Source organism: Phoenix dactylifera, chromosome 5 (genome assembly GCF_051530095.1).
Source record: "Phoenix dactylifera cultivar Ajwa chromosome 5, Ajwa_hap1_PhDact_Kaust_v1.1, whole genome shotgun sequence".
NCBI lineage: Eukaryota > Viridiplantae > Streptophyta > Magnoliopsida > Arecales > Arecaceae > Phoenix > Phoenix dactylifera.
Genome location: NC_143194.1, coordinates 4,025,939 through 4,042,668, shown reverse-complemented (window position 1 = coordinate 4,042,668; position 16,730 = coordinate 4,025,939). Strand labels below are relative to the sequence as shown.

Here is a 16,730-nt window from a genome sequence, read left to right as displayed (position 1 = left end):
CGTCGAAACCTCGCTAAACTAAGGTGAGTGTCGCCTACCTTTCTCTCCTTCTTTACCTATGTTTATAGCCATCTTTGCTTGGGTTTGAGCCGGCTAATCGCCGCGACATAATCCGAAATAGGGGTGCCCTATTTCGGCATCTCTTCCTCCCGTGCTCACCGCCACTAGCCGCCAAAAAAAAAGTCAGCCATGCCGCCCTTGGGGACCCCTGAGATGATGTGGTGGAGGGTTAGGGAGATAGCCATGTTTCAGGCTGACTTGATTGGGTCTTCTTCTTCTTCCCTTCTTCGCGCCGACTGACCACCATCGCTGATGAGGCTGCGGCTGAAGGACCGCCCTGGGCCACCTTCACCGAAGCAGGCCGCCTTGCTATCACCACATCTGAGAAGAAGAGAGGGAGAGAATGACTCTCCCCTATTTTGGAAAAGAAGAAGAGTGCCCTCTCTCTATTTTCTCTCTCCTCTCTCTTTCTCTTGATTTCTCTTTTTCTGTTTTTTTCTCTTTGCATGGTTCTATGGACCGGCAGGAGGGTCCTAGAAATCCTTATTCCAGACTCGAATTGACCCTGGGGACCCTGAGATGATGTGGTGGTGGGTTAGGGAGATAGCCACGTTTCAGACCGAGTTGATTGGGTCTTTGATGATCTTCTTCTTCTTTCCTTCTTCATATAGGCCGATCAACATCGCCGGCGAGGTTGCAGCCGAAAGACTACCCTGGGCTGCTGCCACCGGAGCAGCCCCCCTTGGCCACCACCACCTTAATCTAAGAAGCGGGGGAGAAAACAACTCTCCCTTATTTTGGGGAAGATATTGGTCGTAAATTTTCTTTAGAAAATAAATTTCTTTACTTCGTCCAATGTGGTGGTTTTTTCTGAGTGCCTTTAATCATTGAGTGGGAAAGGTTGGTACACTGACTACCTGAAAAGTTCACAACTTTGGATCTTGTAGACCAAAAAAGCTTGTGAGCCTTAATCATGCATGTTTAACTTGGGACATTGTACGGCTGGGGCCGGCCTTGGAGAGGAGGTGGAAGGCCGTAAGCGGAAGCAACCCCCCTGCATCTTTAGTTTGACGAAAGTGGAGGACTGAATTGCCAATTAAAAGCGTTCACTACCTCAGCCAAGTGGAGGGTCCAAAGACACTACCCTTTTCTTTCTCCTCCCCCTCCTCCTCCTCCTCCTCCTCCTCCTCCTCCTCCTTTTGTGTGTCTAAGTGCATAACCTTTCTTTCTTTATTCTTTTTCCTTTGAGTGCGGGCGTGGTGGGGAGGGGGAGGAGGGAGGGAGGATTGTGTGCTAGGTGCCGAGATTTTGTAAAGCTAATTGGATTGGGTTTTCTTTAAGAAAAAATTAAAGATAATTAAGAGACTGATCAAATCACGCTCCAGTAAACATACTGTCTGTAATCAGTTCTTCTTGTTCATATTTCACACTGCAATTAGAAAGCCAATCAGTGGCTTTTTTTCTCTCTTGATATATAGTAATCAGGGACTTGACTTTGCTTTTGATAAATATGTTTGATACTCTCAAATAGTGCATAGTCTGGATCAGGTTTATCTACCTACCAGGAATAAACGTGGAAAGATTGAAGGGAAAAAGAGCATTTGCAATCCAATGCACAGCAGTTCACAAGTCCCTTTCACATTGTACGTTCATATGGTCTCCAATGCATTGTATAACCCCTCCCGTGAAGATGGTAATACACACCAGGTGATGTTGGCTAGCCTTAAAACACAACCCCAGGACTAATTCCGTAAACTCCAATGGAAGTGTTGCCGCCGAAACTAGGCTGAGATCGAAGCACAGCTTGGATGACCCTAAAGTCAGTTGGAGGTAAGGTTAAGTAGGCTGACCGAGGTGCGGGGGGCGGTTCTTCTTCGTGCATGGCTTGCAAAAAGTTCGCTTGCTGGAGAGTTTTTGAAGGGAGACCCTCCAATGTCTAAGTCAGAATCGAGAGACAACAGTGTCAAATGGAGAGAATTTCAACAGAGAGTAGGTTCTACGAGTAATATTCTATACATACTTGAGGTCCTCTGAGCTGCATTTTTATATAGAGGAGCTCATTTTGTCGTTATTTGGCCTAACATGGTGTACAATGATGGTTAGGTAATGACCGGTAATACGGCAAAAGCGTGGGTGCAGTCCGCATAGGCGGCGAGTAGTGCCGATGGGGTGCATGCCGTAGTGCTTTTGTGACTACGAGCTACCATACCTGTCGGTTGTTATAACTGTCAGTCCTTGTCGACACGTATTGATTACTTTTCTCGGCTAATGGCTCTTCGGTTTGAATCGAGGTCGCTCACTTCAGTTGGTCGGTTGCTCGGCTAAACCCGGGGTCGTTCTTCTCAGTTTGCGTCTGAAGTCAAGAGGGCAGGTCTGGTCTGAGATCGAGGTGTCCAACATTTTTGCCAACAGAAAGCACCAAGAAAAATGAGAGATCGGACTAGAAAGATCTTTATTTATCAATCATTCATTCGTTTATCCATCTACAAATAAATGAAAGGGCCTCCATATGCTGTCAAAAAAGGGCTAAATTTTGTAAAATGATCTCACTCTTCCACTTAATTGCTCCCCTTCCGACCATCATAAAGAAAACTACAAAAAAAGGGACCAATCATGCACATAATTTTTTGGGATAAAATGTATTTTGTAATTAATGACTGACTAATGTAGTCATCTCTTGGCTCTTCCATTATACAAGTAGTCTTATAGCATATTTACACCGCAATACGATACACAGAAATGGCCCAAAAGCTCTCCTTCCTTGTCATTAAAAAAGGAAAAAGAATTGGAGCCATTTATCAAGTTAATTAAAAGAAGGAGAAGCGCTCAGCTCAAATGGAGACGCTGTTGGGCACTCCCCTGCACGTGATCCCAGGGGGCGAACTGGGCGCCAGCAACTCATACGGCAAAACCCCGGCGCCGCAGCGGTTCCTCCTCGCCGGGTCAGCGTTCCTCCTCGCGATCTCCTCCTCGGCGCGCCTCACCTCCGCGGCGAACGCGTGCCACGCGTCCACCATCTCGGCGTCCCCCGTCCACGTGTACGAATCCCGGCGCTCCCCGAGGTACTCCTCGTCCGCCGAGTGCGTCGAGAGCGTGTCGATCACCGTCATGAATGTCGTCGCCTGGGTCAAACTCGGCAGCGCGGAGAGGAAAAATCGGTGGGGATCGGCGAGGAAGTTGTCGTACTCGGGGTCGCCCTCGGCGGGGACGAGCCGGCGCATGAGAGGCGGCCGGTTCGGGATGTAGCCGCCGAGCGGATACTGGCCGAAGTTGAGCGCGGCGTGCTGAGCCGACGCGAGCCAGAGGAGGGTAGTGAGGAGGGAGGCAAGGTCGGCGGGGGAGCCGAGCCGGGGCCACCAGTCGGCGCCGCTCTTGTCGGCGTGGCCCACGCGGACGGCTTCGGCGTACCAGGCTTGGAGCTCGGTGTCGGCTTGGACGACGTGGGGGTTCGGGTAGTAGGCCTGGACGTAGGTCCGGACCCAGGTCTGGAGGGCGGACCAAATGAGGAGGCCATCGTTGGCGTAGGGGTAGTCCTCCACGAGAAGCTTTAGCCCATGGGGTTGGCTAGGGTCCTCTATGGCCATGCCCCTGTACATCAAAAATAAAGAAAAAATACATGCATTCGTTAGCCAATATGAACTTTGGAGAGTATCATGTTGTCAAATTATGAGAACATTTATAGTGAGCTAGTTTTTGTATCATACTTGTTATATATACTTCTTATATTTGAAGGTATCATCTATTCTCTTGTCAACGATTTCGTTGAATTGTTTGGAAATGCTATTAGTTGAGTAGTCGTAAAATTGAATAGTCAAGCTTTATTTTATTAGTGGCATATTTTTTTTGAATAACATTACATTTCTTGGTATTATTGCCATTATCATTTTACATTGTTAGAGTTTTTCCTTTTCTTTATTATAATATTTTCTCTTAACGCAAAAATTGTATAGATTTTAAATATTCAAACTTCTTAAAGCACATAATGAACCATTTGTACAAGTTTAGTGGACTTTATAATTTTATAAATATCTATATGAAATTTGCTTCTAATAATATGCTTTTCTTCTCGCTTGTGTATAATGATGAATGTCATGTTTGTCGAGGTCAAGCTGAAAAGAATTGATAGATACTTGCCTTCTGATGAGATCAGCAGGGAGGCCCTCTTGGTCGAAACGCCAATGGTTTTTATAGAACGAGGCACTCATCTCCATGCAGCACGATCCAGGGGTGAAGCCGGACTCGATGACTCCACCACCACTGATGAGGATTTGCCGAGCAAGAGCATTGATCTCTAGTGTGTAACGCATGTGAGGCTTGAGCAGCTTGAAGATGGGATGCATGGCACTTAGTTGTCGATGCGCTGCTATTATGAAGGGCTCCATGCATGCATGCGTCCTCAACCTAAAGCCAATTTCAACCAAAAACATTAACTCGTCGTCGCTCGAAGCAGGAGTAAATCTTGTAAACTAAATTGGCCTATGCCATCACTAGCTCTTATCGTTCGCTTGCAATGAATTAGATTAACTTACCAATGGTTGACAAGTTGGTGGACCCCAGCATCATTGGAGCAGACGTGGGCCTTGGCGAGTTGCCAGAGCCAGTTGCTGGTGGCCTCAGTGGGTGGTGTGAAGACACGTTTCGCCCTTGAACAACCAGGGGTTGCTGGTGGGAGACTGAGCTCAATGGCTATTGGCTTTAAAGTCCCAAGTGGAGTGAGGAAAAAAAGAGTTCTTGTACCATAGGCTTTCCTTCCATCCTGCGCATTGATCCGGTCAAGAAATGGGAGGTAAACATCATGGAAATCCAAGATGAAGAGCTTGTTCTCCTCCAATGCCTGTCATGTAGAGTTTTGAACAAAATATGAGCAAAATATGGAACTAGATGGAATGCCTGTCATTTATTAATTTGATAGTTTTGTTCTGATAAGTAGCCTTGGACTCCAAATTAACAACAGAAGAGCACCACATCTTAAGATGAATGCGACTCTGGATTTCAGCAAAGCATTTACAGATTTGTATTTCTTTCTTGAAAGAATTACCTGTTGGACTGACATGCCATTGAGATGGCCAATAATGTGTTCCTCTTTGATGGCAGATTCAGGAGGACCATACATGGCCGGATCGAGCTTGCTAACAGGAGGGAATACCTAAGAAGACAGCATACACCGTTAATATTTGCAAACTTCTCCTTGTGAAGAAAGCTCTTTGCATCAAGAACAAGATGGTAACTTGTCCCCAGTTTACTGAAATGAAGAAATTATCCTTGGGAAATGGATCAATTACCTGAAGCCGCTCTACGTTGACGGGGTTGATGCCAGCGAGTGCTTGCCGAGCGAACTCGTCGTCGCGCAGCCACGCAAACTTGTCCTCTGCAAGTTGTCAGAGGAAACCAACGGTCAAAAGATGCACACGGCCGAAAGATATCATGATGACAGAATGGTTGACGATGATAATGATAAGTGGATACGACAGAAATCTAAAAGCAACATAGCGTGGTACGAGCTGATTGGCTGCTGTGACCTTGTGACATAATTGAAAGGAAAATGATATTTTTAGCTTCTGGAGTCAAAGTTCTACTCTGATATTTAGTTCTTCGAGAGGGCAAAATAAAAATTTCATCCCTTGGACAAGCTTTAATTAGCACAGTCATCAAAAACATGCCATATCTTCTATTTGTGTAACCAGACACTCGCATGGAGGTTGCTTGATTTATCTCATCACTGTTTTAACTAAAAGTTGTCTAAATTATTAGGCTTCTATATAAGGTGGCTTGTGGAATGGAACTCTACATAACTTGCACCAGCTGACGGCATCGAGTTACATCGATGAACAGGGGACCAAGATCGATCTATGAGGTGCATAGAAGTGCCACGTTAGGTATGGCGATCAGCATCTATGACTTGCAGTATGTGGTTCCACACACTCAGCTTTTTGCTCCAGGATTGATGGAAATGTTGCCGTAGGCTAGATGGCACAGACGTGGTGCATTTAATTGAAAGCAATGGATTTCTTCCATCAATGTGGGGACATGCTCGAGCTATCTTGACTAATTTTTGTTAAACAACTTGCATGATGGAAGAGAAGATATCTATTGGCTTACTTGATATGATGGCTGGGGTGTCAAATCGGAGTAGGGCCTCGCTCGACTCTTCAATCTTGCTCACAAATGGAATCTTATGGAAAAGTTGGTCCTGTAAGGTCTTCTTCAAGCGAAGGCCCTCTTTGAAGAGGTTGTCGATGTCGTGGAAGGCCTTGAAGTCATGGCTCTCCGGAGAAATGGATGCGACCAAGGATGGCACGAGGTTGTGGAGCAATGCTTTCAGCGCACCTTCGGACAACATCTCTTGCTTCCCCTCCTCAAATGCTTCATCACGAGGCACATATATTGGCGTTGGATACTCCACTCTGCTCTCGGCGTGCATATCTGCAGCAGCACAAATCATCGATCGATGAGTCAGAATGTCATAACCTTCTTGTTGATTCAAGATGTTAAGAAGTTTTGGTTCACAGAATTCTTTGTTTTCTGAAAAGGGATTGGGCTCCTGTGCATGCACTGTGATGAAAAAACAAACAAAAAAAAATGGCTTTGTGGAAGAATAGCATACATGTTTTTGGGTCATTATTGTTGTTTATTTGGTCAGTTGGGGTTGGTCGGGATTAAAGAAAGATTAGACCCTTTATCACTAAGACCAGAATTGAGACCCATTCTTCCTATCATACTTTTCTTAGTCCATGTAGACAAGTCAAACAAGCTAGCAGGCAAAAAAAATTCAGAAAAATTGGTGAAGACATACACCTCTGGCCGACGCCGAGGGATCGAAAGAAGGTGAGGTATGGGGTGACAGTATATTGTTTCAATTTGGGAACAGAGGACATTTTTGATATAAACATTACCTCTCAACCTATATGATTACTAATTGTCTCACTGTTTGCAAATTATCGCATTCAGATTAGTTTTGTGCTAGAAAGAGATTCAGTGTTTGAATGCGAACTGCGATGCTCTCTCCGTATTCTTAGAAAGAAATTCTTCAATTTGATATAAATTTACGGAGGTGGATGTGTTAAATCATCTACCAAATTTTGGTCTGTAAAGCAAATCAGCCTCATACTTTGCCGTTTGGTGCACAACAAAGTTTGGCCTAAGGTCAATTTCAAAAAGCAAAACCAACTGGTTCACGTAACATTAAACCTATATAAATTTATAAAGTATCTCTAGATTTCTACATATTTATAGTCAGTTATGTCTCCAGGAGTTGCCACTCATAGCTTTGTCTTAAGACTTTCTTATCACTAAACTATTTTAAGTAGAAATGTGCCATTACCTGTATTGGTTGGAGGCCTCCCTGTTCTACATCTCCTTGGATATGGCATTTCTTCTCCTCCGAGGACCGGCCTCGCATACTCGAATCCCTTATCAGGGTTGCCCAAGTCATTATACGTATCGTAGTCGTAAATTTTGTCGGTGAGCTTCCTCTCGCCGGTCCCGTCGCCCCTTAGCTCCTTCAATTCACTTTCCCTGAATTCCCTCAGGCCAGGAGGTGTCTCTGATGGCAGATATGGCTGTTCCAACCAAACCATGAAGACAGAATGGCTCATTAATATAGGCAACTGGTATGGCTTACAAGTTCTACCATATCATTACTGAAACTCAGATTAACATATCATTACTGTTAGTTGTTATTGTTAATCATCAAATTGCGTATAGAATTTCTAGCAGAAATACTAATGATATTTAATTACTATCATAATTAGTGCTAATTATTGTTATAATCATTCTTGAAATTTTGTACTGCAAGGGAGGATGGGAGACCTTGTTGCTGAAGAAGACCCTCTTGGTGGGGTGAATTTTGGTGGGTTGGATCCAGGAGTAGCAAGAGAAGTGGACAGGGTCGCAGGCGAAGCCCTCGACGACTATGCTTTCCAAGAAGAACTCCTGCTGGTGCCTATTCAGCACCGTGATGGCTCCCGGCGTGCCGAAGCTGGAGTCCACCATGAATTCAGCTGTGTACACCACCCTCTCCCCCTTCACCTTCTTCTTCTCAAACCAGTCCCTGAGCACTGCCTTCTTGCTTTTCTTAGGCCTTTGTGTCCCTTCGATATGGAAGAAGAAATTGTTGATCAGAGACAGAGTTACAAAGTCAATCAAAATATGAATGAAATGGTTCAGAAGAAAAACTATATACCAATTTAATACTGTTTAGAGATATGTAGTTTTAGTTGGAACTAATAGGGAAGTATGGTTAACAAATACTTTGAAGTATTGCAACTAATCGTTTCCACAAAAAAAGCTCCAATTTCATAGGAAAACTTGAAGAAAAACATGTTTCTTTGAGCAAAGAAAGAAAGAAAATAATTGAATTGATAAACACATAAGTTTCAGATAATCAAACCAGAAACATCAAAAGGCTGCAATAAATCTTGATAAATTATAAAAGACATGGACTTACTTGGATCGATCTCAGTGCTGACGAGCTCCAAAACGACGTTCCTGCCAATCTTATCCGAGAAGGCATCGAGCTGGCTTGCGATTTTCTCTTTGAAATCCTCCTCTTTCTTCCTCCTCACCGTCAACGCTGCTCGAACCTTAAAAGTCACTGCCTTCTCTCCCACCACCTTCACCACTCTCTCTGTGACCGCCGCCGCCACTGGAGCTCTCACGACTCTCTTCACCCCATCAAGACGCCTTTGTCTCAACGGAGACGGAGCAGAGGGGAAGAAGAGCTTGCTCTGCTCCCCTCGAAGCGTTCGAGCGTAAGGAAGGAGAGGCGATTTTTGGATCAAAGAATTGCCCAATCTTTCGATGGAAGACCCCATTAGCTGTTTCTTTTTCTTCCCCAAATCTCGCGTTTGTGGATGTTTGGGCAAGCCAAGAGCTGCGTCTTCCACCTCCTTTCTCCGTCGCCGAGGCTCTTGCTCTAATATTTTGATGGGAAAAAGGGAAGAACGGGGTGCCCTTTATATAGCGCGTCCAGGGGGCGGTAATTGGATCTCGCTGTCCACGTTTATCTGACTCGATAAAATTAAGTAGAAGTGTGAGGCTTCGCGGCACCGGGGGCTTTTCAGTTTTCGCCCCTCGGTCTTGGACGGTGGTACCCCCAAGCATTTCAATGACACTTCGGTCCCGGAGAGCTAAAAAGGCTCGAAGCCATCAGCATCTATGGTGATGAAGCATCACATGGTCACCGCCATCATAAAGTGGAGGGCTGTGATTGGTGGACCATAGCTCTATCTACATGATTGGGGGACAATTCATGTGGCGATGTTCCACATGTAGCATGGTACAAGTGTACCTTGCAACCATGGCTAGGACAAAGCTTCTCATTTGGAGAACTGTCATCCAGATACATGCACACATAATGAGACAAAGGTCTTCTGGTCTTGAGAGCGCTCTCTCTCTCTCTTCTCTAGCTATCCAGGGGTGAAAGGAGGTTGTAGATAACAGGCCATGCAATCAGAATAGATCTCCTTTGAGCCTAGGTTTTTAGGATGAACATCAATACTCTTTTTTTTTTTTTTCTTTTTTTCGTAGCATGAATACTACCCTCAGCATCAATAGAAAGAAGGCTACATAAAGGTGAGGGGATAGAGTCGGGCTCAGTCTAAAGAACCTCTTCTGAATGGCGAGCAGCAAAGGAGGCGACCTAGTCTGCAGCTCTGTTCGTCTTCCGAAACATAGGAACAACCTGAATCGAATGACAACCCGCCACTACCCGCCACTAACCTCTGGATGTCTCTGAGAATAGGGTGGTCATCTCCCTGACGTCCGACATCCCGAATCCACTCTTTAGTCACAAGCCAAGCTCAATACGATACAAAGATAAACATAGTAATCATCATTCACAAAAAGTGATGGTATGATAAGTGCAATATGCCACCGAGTACCATCAAATCCTTATGATTAATAGCATGTGGATAATTGTATCCACAAATATTTCTGCATATGACCATGTGTATGGACAATCAAAGGTTTGCGTTTGCTAATAAAATTTTGAATCTTCCACAGTGTATAAGTTTGAGATTCCGTTGTTGTCATGATGATTCCTAGTTGGTGAGATTGCTTCTTGCCGGTAAGAACAAGTTTTGAGTAGCTTTCATGGCACCTAAAGGTTTTTAAGTTTGCTCATATGGTTGTAAATTGTGTGAAAGGATGCGCTAGAATGCAAACATAGGCATATGGCGTTTATACCACTCCTCAACCATCTATCTAGAGCAGGAGCAAATGCCATATAGATTAAATTGATTGAATTAAAGTAGGTGAGAAAAACATTGCTCTTGCTAAGATTAGATAGAGTTCGATTGTGAAATCATGCATGGTTGAAAGCCCAAATCGAATTGATAGAATTTGGCCATGAAGTGAAAAATTAGGCCAAATGGTTAGTTCGAGTCAGTTTGACAGAAGTTTGAAGTGAATATATTAGTCTTAAAATTCCGAGAACAGAAGACGTACTATATGGTAGGCTGAATCAGGAGAGACAACTAACACGAGCTATGCCGGGATAAAGACCGATGAGGCTTTACTATCGATCTGGTAGATATAAAATGATCGTGCTTGCATGTACTAGAAAGACAGTTGACAACAATTATCAGAATCATCAGGAATAGAGAGCAGATATAAGAAACAACTGTTAGAGCAGACAGTTATTATATTTGTGCATAGTTATTATATATTAGTATAAATAAGTGGAATTGTACTTTGTATTAAATCTTTGATAATCAATTCAATTAGTTTATCTTTAACTTTATTTTAGACATGTATCCTCAGAGTAGGCGTAACTTAGTTTTCTACCTTAGCCCAACGCTGCTTCTTTACAATAGTCCAATGCTATATTATTATCGTAACCCAACGCTATACTCTTACCGTAATCCAGCGCTATACCTTTTCCACTGTAGCCCAGTGCTATATCCTTTTCATCATAGCTCAGTACCATGCCTTCATCCATTTTCATCTCTCTCGAGTAGTGGTGCGATAATGGTGAAAACATTTTTGAAGGTCAAAGTACTTGGATCCATATTACTCTCTATTCTCAATTCAACCTACATTTTTACAGCTAGCTCTTTATTGGTGACCTACCATGCAAGCATCTAAGACTTCTTCGGTCAAACTTAACAAGTTGCTCTTTACTAACCAATTGAGCTCCCCAGAGATGCCGACACATGGCAACAATGATAATTGAGGCCTAGCTTTAATATGTTGCTTTAGGTACCATAAATAATGGAGAGAAAAAGCTATCCATCTGAAAAGAAATATAGAAGTCAAAGGATAAGAGATGACAATTTGGAAGTCAATCACAATTATTTGCAGCTATTCTCATTTTATTAATAGCATTACTTTGAATTAGACTGCTCAACTGCAACAAAATGGAGTTTCAAGCTAAGATGATGAAAGTAACATGTGTGAATACATGTCGCTTTTTCTTCTTTTTTTTTTCTCCTAATTCAAGCTAAATGTTCTGGATTGATGGATTCTAAGCTCTAGTCAATCATCTAGAATGGATGCAATATGTAAGGGGAGGTGGGAAGGGAAGGAACTTGCAAGAGTACTAATGATGACTAAAAGTAGGCCTTATTTCTTGAATGAATAGATTTTTTTTATACCAAAAGAAAAATAAGGGTTGATGTTACCAAAATCAACCAGCATTTTTATGGAAGGCAATTAGCTGATACACCGATTAGCTTTTTGGAATGGTCTATATGAGAATAGTTTTTGAGGATTTCTCTTTTCCACTTAGGATTAAATTATTAGTACCCACTGACCAGCTTCTAAAATGTGTTTATATAGGAATAACTTGTGAGGATTAATTCTCTTTTGCACTTTAAGGCTGCATAGTTATAACCCACTTAGGTAGAATAAATTGAAGGAAAAACTCTTTACTTACAAATTTTATTTGCTAACACTATTTCACAGACTTCCTTCAACTATCTGCCTTGTTTTGCTCTAATGCTCAAGCTGCTGCCGGGTTCGATTTTAATGGCAATCAAAAATGCACTACCATGTCGGCGCATGAAATCGTACATATAAGCACCCTTGCATATATATAGCATCCCTCTAAATTGAAAGGATGTGACCATTGAAACAAACCCTAGTTCAACAACAAAAAGGTTTAACCACAATGCCGATCACACATTACGTTTTCTGATAGCTCAAAATAGAACTAATGTTGTTACATATGAGATCATCAGCTAACCGCATTAATGTCAAAAGATGTGTTTAATATAATTATCTCATTGATTGCACAAAAATAGTCAAGTTGACATGTTCGGATAACATTACACAAATTAACAATACTTAACCAAATACGGGTGATCGGGGCATTAATATATGCTGAACCATTGACGAGGATTTAAGACTACTCGATGATCATTAGATTTGAGAAGTGCTACCTTTTCATAGAGGGCCTCAGCCTTTTGTTGCAACTTGTGCATAAGGTCAAAACCTATGCCTGTAACTTATTTTATACACAGTAAGCCAAAATAAGTAGTGTAAATATTTCTAGGCAAATTGTCCCTAAGCGATCTCACCTTATCTCTAAATGATCTCTTGGCAGTACCTGTATACAAATAATATGTAGAGTTATCGATCTATTATATATCGTCTGTAGGACTGTTGCCACGTAAGCCTACTTTTCTCTCAACATCATCACTTTGATTACCTTCCAAAAATAATAAGAATGCTTTTCAATAGATTTAAGATCAAAATAGACAGTTCTGATTGAACGGGATTTGGACACCGTATGATTGGATAGATCCGGTTATAGATTTCTATGGAATCTGTGAGAAGGGCATATATGTCATTCCATTTATGCGTCAGTCGTCACTGAAGACGTTGAAAAGGGCATATGTGTAATTCCATAGTGACTTAGAGTTCTGTTTAACGTGCGGCTCTTTTCGACGCCCAGCTCTCGTTTAATATTCGCATTTGGACGAAGAGATACGCGTTGACCCAACAACGCGAAGTCAAACTACAACGAAAGACGGCGGTGGTCAAACCGCGTGCCGGGCCCACCACATATTGGAACACAATGCACAACTGAGCAGCCACCTGCCCCTAGCTGGCCACAACATAAGTTCATTTGCTACCTTCGAGGAAACATCTAATCAACCTTCCCCCCCAATCTCCAGCCATTTGATGATGATCGGATGGATGTAAGAGCTTTAGTTCATTGGATGGGGGCCATCTTTGATTTTGGAGAACTTGTAGACTAAATCACATCTTTGATTTTAGCTTCAGTTCATTGTTGCATGTTCCAAATGATTAGATTCAGCTTCATTTCTTTTGGGTTTCATGAATTCAACAGGCACCAAGAGTAAACCTAGGCCGAAAATTTTTAGAAGTTACAATGTGACAAGCTACCCTCCATGGAAGTAAGTACTTGTGTGACACATTCGGATTGGTTGTCTCTCTCTTAAATTATGCCGATCACATGTGATGTTGAAAGTGGCTCCATCATATATGGTGAAGCAAATTTTTCTCTAGTTATATGATGAACTTCGATGGAAAAAAAATATTAATTCATGCGAGTGGCAACACCATATTACTGCTACTTAGATCATATGTAACTTTTTTTTTTTGCATGGAAATGGTTGGCTCTTATGGTTTCTAGTTTTTCTACTATAACAACTTAAGATCTCATCTAAAATGGCTAGTCGGAAGGTATCATAGAGGTTCTTTAATACTGTATAAGTATCCAAGATCTATCCAGCAAATAATCGATGCCCGCACGGTCCTCACATGCTTCCTCCGTTCAAGTCCTGACGTCCTCATCAGGCTAAGGGTTCAAATTCATTCAAAGTTAATCATAAACACCATAATCAGCTTGTGGTCATCCCCAATAGATCCGTGCTGCAGTGTCTCATAGTATACATAGGTTATGGACTGGATCCGCTCTGATACCATTTGTAACAACTCAAAATCTCATCCAAAATGGCTAACTGGAAGGTATTATTTGGATTTCTTGATCTTGTATAAGTACCCAAGATCTATCCAACGAATAACCGATGTGGGACTAAACACACGCTTGCATGGGTCCTCACACCCACTATAATTAACCGAGTGTCAAATAATTGGACTCATTCTTTCTACCATCTTATGTTGTCCATGACTTGCACCATAGGAAAAGTAAAGAAAAAAATTAACATTACCTAATCAGATCAGCGTTAAGTAGATGGGCCCCTTTTAATATGACTTAAACCGTGCTGAGGTTACGTATCTGACCTTCTCCATGGAAAAAAAAAGGGAAAAAAGAACAAGAAAAAATCAAAGGCACGCAAAGAAGAAAACGGCAATGAAGCTACCCGTTTTGAGACTAGAACCCGGTATTAGTGGTTTGGTGCATCACCGGCCTCCCTTTCAAAGACAAAAGAAGACTAACTACAATAACAAGTCATCGCCGACGGAGAAAAGAAAAATGATCGCCTTGACATGGAAGAGGACTTGCAACTAGCCAAATAAACCAGGGACTTTGGAGATGATTTTCTTTTTCAAATTACTTCTTTACTTCTCCTTACTTAAGGTGAGCTAATTCTTTATTACGACTTAAAATATAAACTGACCATGGAAAGACTGTAGCTGAGTCATACTATTGGATTGGTTGAGCTTTACCCCTTGGAGACTTTGACAAGTGGAAAGAGGCCTTAGACAATGGATTCCGTAGCAAGATTTATCTCATGGCCCTCACGCAAGAAGGATTCAAACCTATGACTTTGATCCAACTATGAAAAGAATTCAGTCATAGGCAAGTTAGAATAGTCTTCGATAAGATACCTACATTCTAATTGCAACTTCGACGAATGCATGACACGTGCATTGAATATTCTACAAAGATTTTTTTTTATTTTTTGGCCAAAAGTAGTCATCGGTGTTTGCCTAGATTAGAAAACAATTTTTATTAGTTGTTTAAATTCTAGAATTAGTTGGAGGTCTATGAGAGAGATGGATATGTGGGGGTTGTAAAGTGGTGAAAGAGAGAAGAAGGCATTGGGAGCAGAAAATAATGAAGACTATTTTAGGCCCATATTTAATATTAATTTCTTGTAATTTCTACCATTGCAATTATTTTACAGTAATAATTGATGTCTAGTTCCCATCCCTTAGGGCTCGTTTGCTTCGCGGGAAGTATTTTTCCTTTTAGGAATATGATTTCTGGAAAACAAATTCTTAGAAAGAGAATGCCTAGGAAAGTACTTTTGGCATGTTTGGTTGACCATAGAAAAGTGACAAATTTTCAAAGTGTTTATGTTTGGTTGGTCATCCACTTTTCTGAAAAAGTTATGCATAATTCCTATTATGCCCTTAATAAAAATTAGGTATTTAATGTTTCTTTAATGCTAAAGGGCCTTTTTGGGAAAAAGTAAAAATGGAGTGATTCCCGCCTCATGGAAAAGACTTTCTCATGAAATATAGGAATCGTATTCCCATGGGAATACAACTTTTCCGTCTCTCTCCTTTGAAAACTCCAACCAAACAAGAGGCATTTCATTACTTTCCCGTTGACCACACTTTTCCCCCTTCTTTTCCTGCGAACCAAACGTGCCCTTAGTTGTAGAGCATTAATTTCCATTTCTTGGGTTTAAAATAAGAGCATGAATCTTCAATGCCTTGAGATGTTCTTTCCAATTGGAAACTTTCATAGTTTGTTGCTAGTAAGGCAGGCCATGATCAGTGTAGAAGTTTATGGGTTTTTTCTATGCCCTTAATGTAGGATTTATCATATGTAGTGTGATCTAGAAGATGATTAAGGCATTTTTGTCCCTCCTCTGTGCTTGAAGATGAGCACAATGTGTCTATGACCTCTTCATTAAGAAATTCATGATTGATGTCATTCTTAGGGCAGCAGCAATCATCATTACAGTCATAAATAATCAACATAGCAACATCGGTTATTATAATCACCTACATAGCCATAAGTCAACAATGCAATAGTGTGGGAATACATAGTGGTCAGTGCCATCAACAATATGAACTACATGGATACAATATAATTGAGGAACATCAACAAAAAATTCTAAGATAAATTTAAGTAGGCTAGACCTCTAAAATAAGGGATAGATCCTCATCCTAAGCTACATGACTAAAAGTGTCTTATTTTATGACCATATATGATGGCAATATTGTTGTTGGAAGTGCGATAGAGGGGGAACGAAAAGTTCACTCTAGTGATAATATTTGTTGGATTGTAATTGCTACTAGTTCCTTTCATGGATAACTTTTTATTATCCAAATAATTTTTCTTTAGATAATGAATTCCATAGATTGTATGTTATATATCCAAGTGAATAGTAAATCTCAGTCGATGGGCTATTATTGATTATTTGCAGTAGTTGTTTGGTGTTTGCTTAATTTTGTACACACAAATCAGATGGAAGATTAGGCACGCATCTCAAGATCTTTGCTGTTTTATTAGGAGAATTTTTGCACATTCATGGTCATTAGAAACTTGGAAATGCATTGACTAGCACATTTTAAATTGCTATATCATCGATGAATTTATTCACTTTCTAAGTTCTAGGAGACCTAAAACTGTGTGCCTACATGCTTCATTTAAACTTAAATTGAGGACCTAGTTAAAGATAAAAGGAGGAGTTTGCCGTCTTTTCCTCTTAAAATGAAAGCTCCTGGAGGAAGCCATCAATCCTCTTTTGACCTTGAAAGAAGAAGATAAAAGGGCAGTAGGCACCCATCCATGGGGTTGTTGTGAATTTAGGATTTTGTGAGATCCATTCAGAAAGGAGGAT

The 16,730-nt window shown here is 41.5% G+C and overlaps 1 protein-coding gene across 1 annotated transcript; it reads right to left on the bottom strand.

Annotated features, from left to right (window-relative positions):
• Window positions 1–2,623: 2,623 nt before the first annotated feature.
• On the bottom strand, window positions 2,624–8,933 carry LOC103708655 (putative lipoxygenase 5). Its single transcript, XM_008793692.6, has 9 exons — window positions 8,447–8,933; window positions 7,810–8,090; window positions 7,322–7,559; window positions 6,100–6,423; window positions 5,283–5,368; window positions 5,039–5,146; window positions 4,530–4,834; window positions 4,135–4,401; window positions 2,624–3,588 (listed from the first exon to the last, which is right to left on the bottom strand). Exons 1-9 carry the CDS (start codon window positions 8,811–8,813, stop codon window positions 2,832–2,834), a joined length of 2,733 nt encoding a protein of 910 aa, XP_008791914.3. The 5' UTR covers window positions 8,814–8,933; the 3' UTR covers window positions 2,624–2,831.
• Window positions 8,934–16,730: the final 7,797 nt, after the last annotated feature.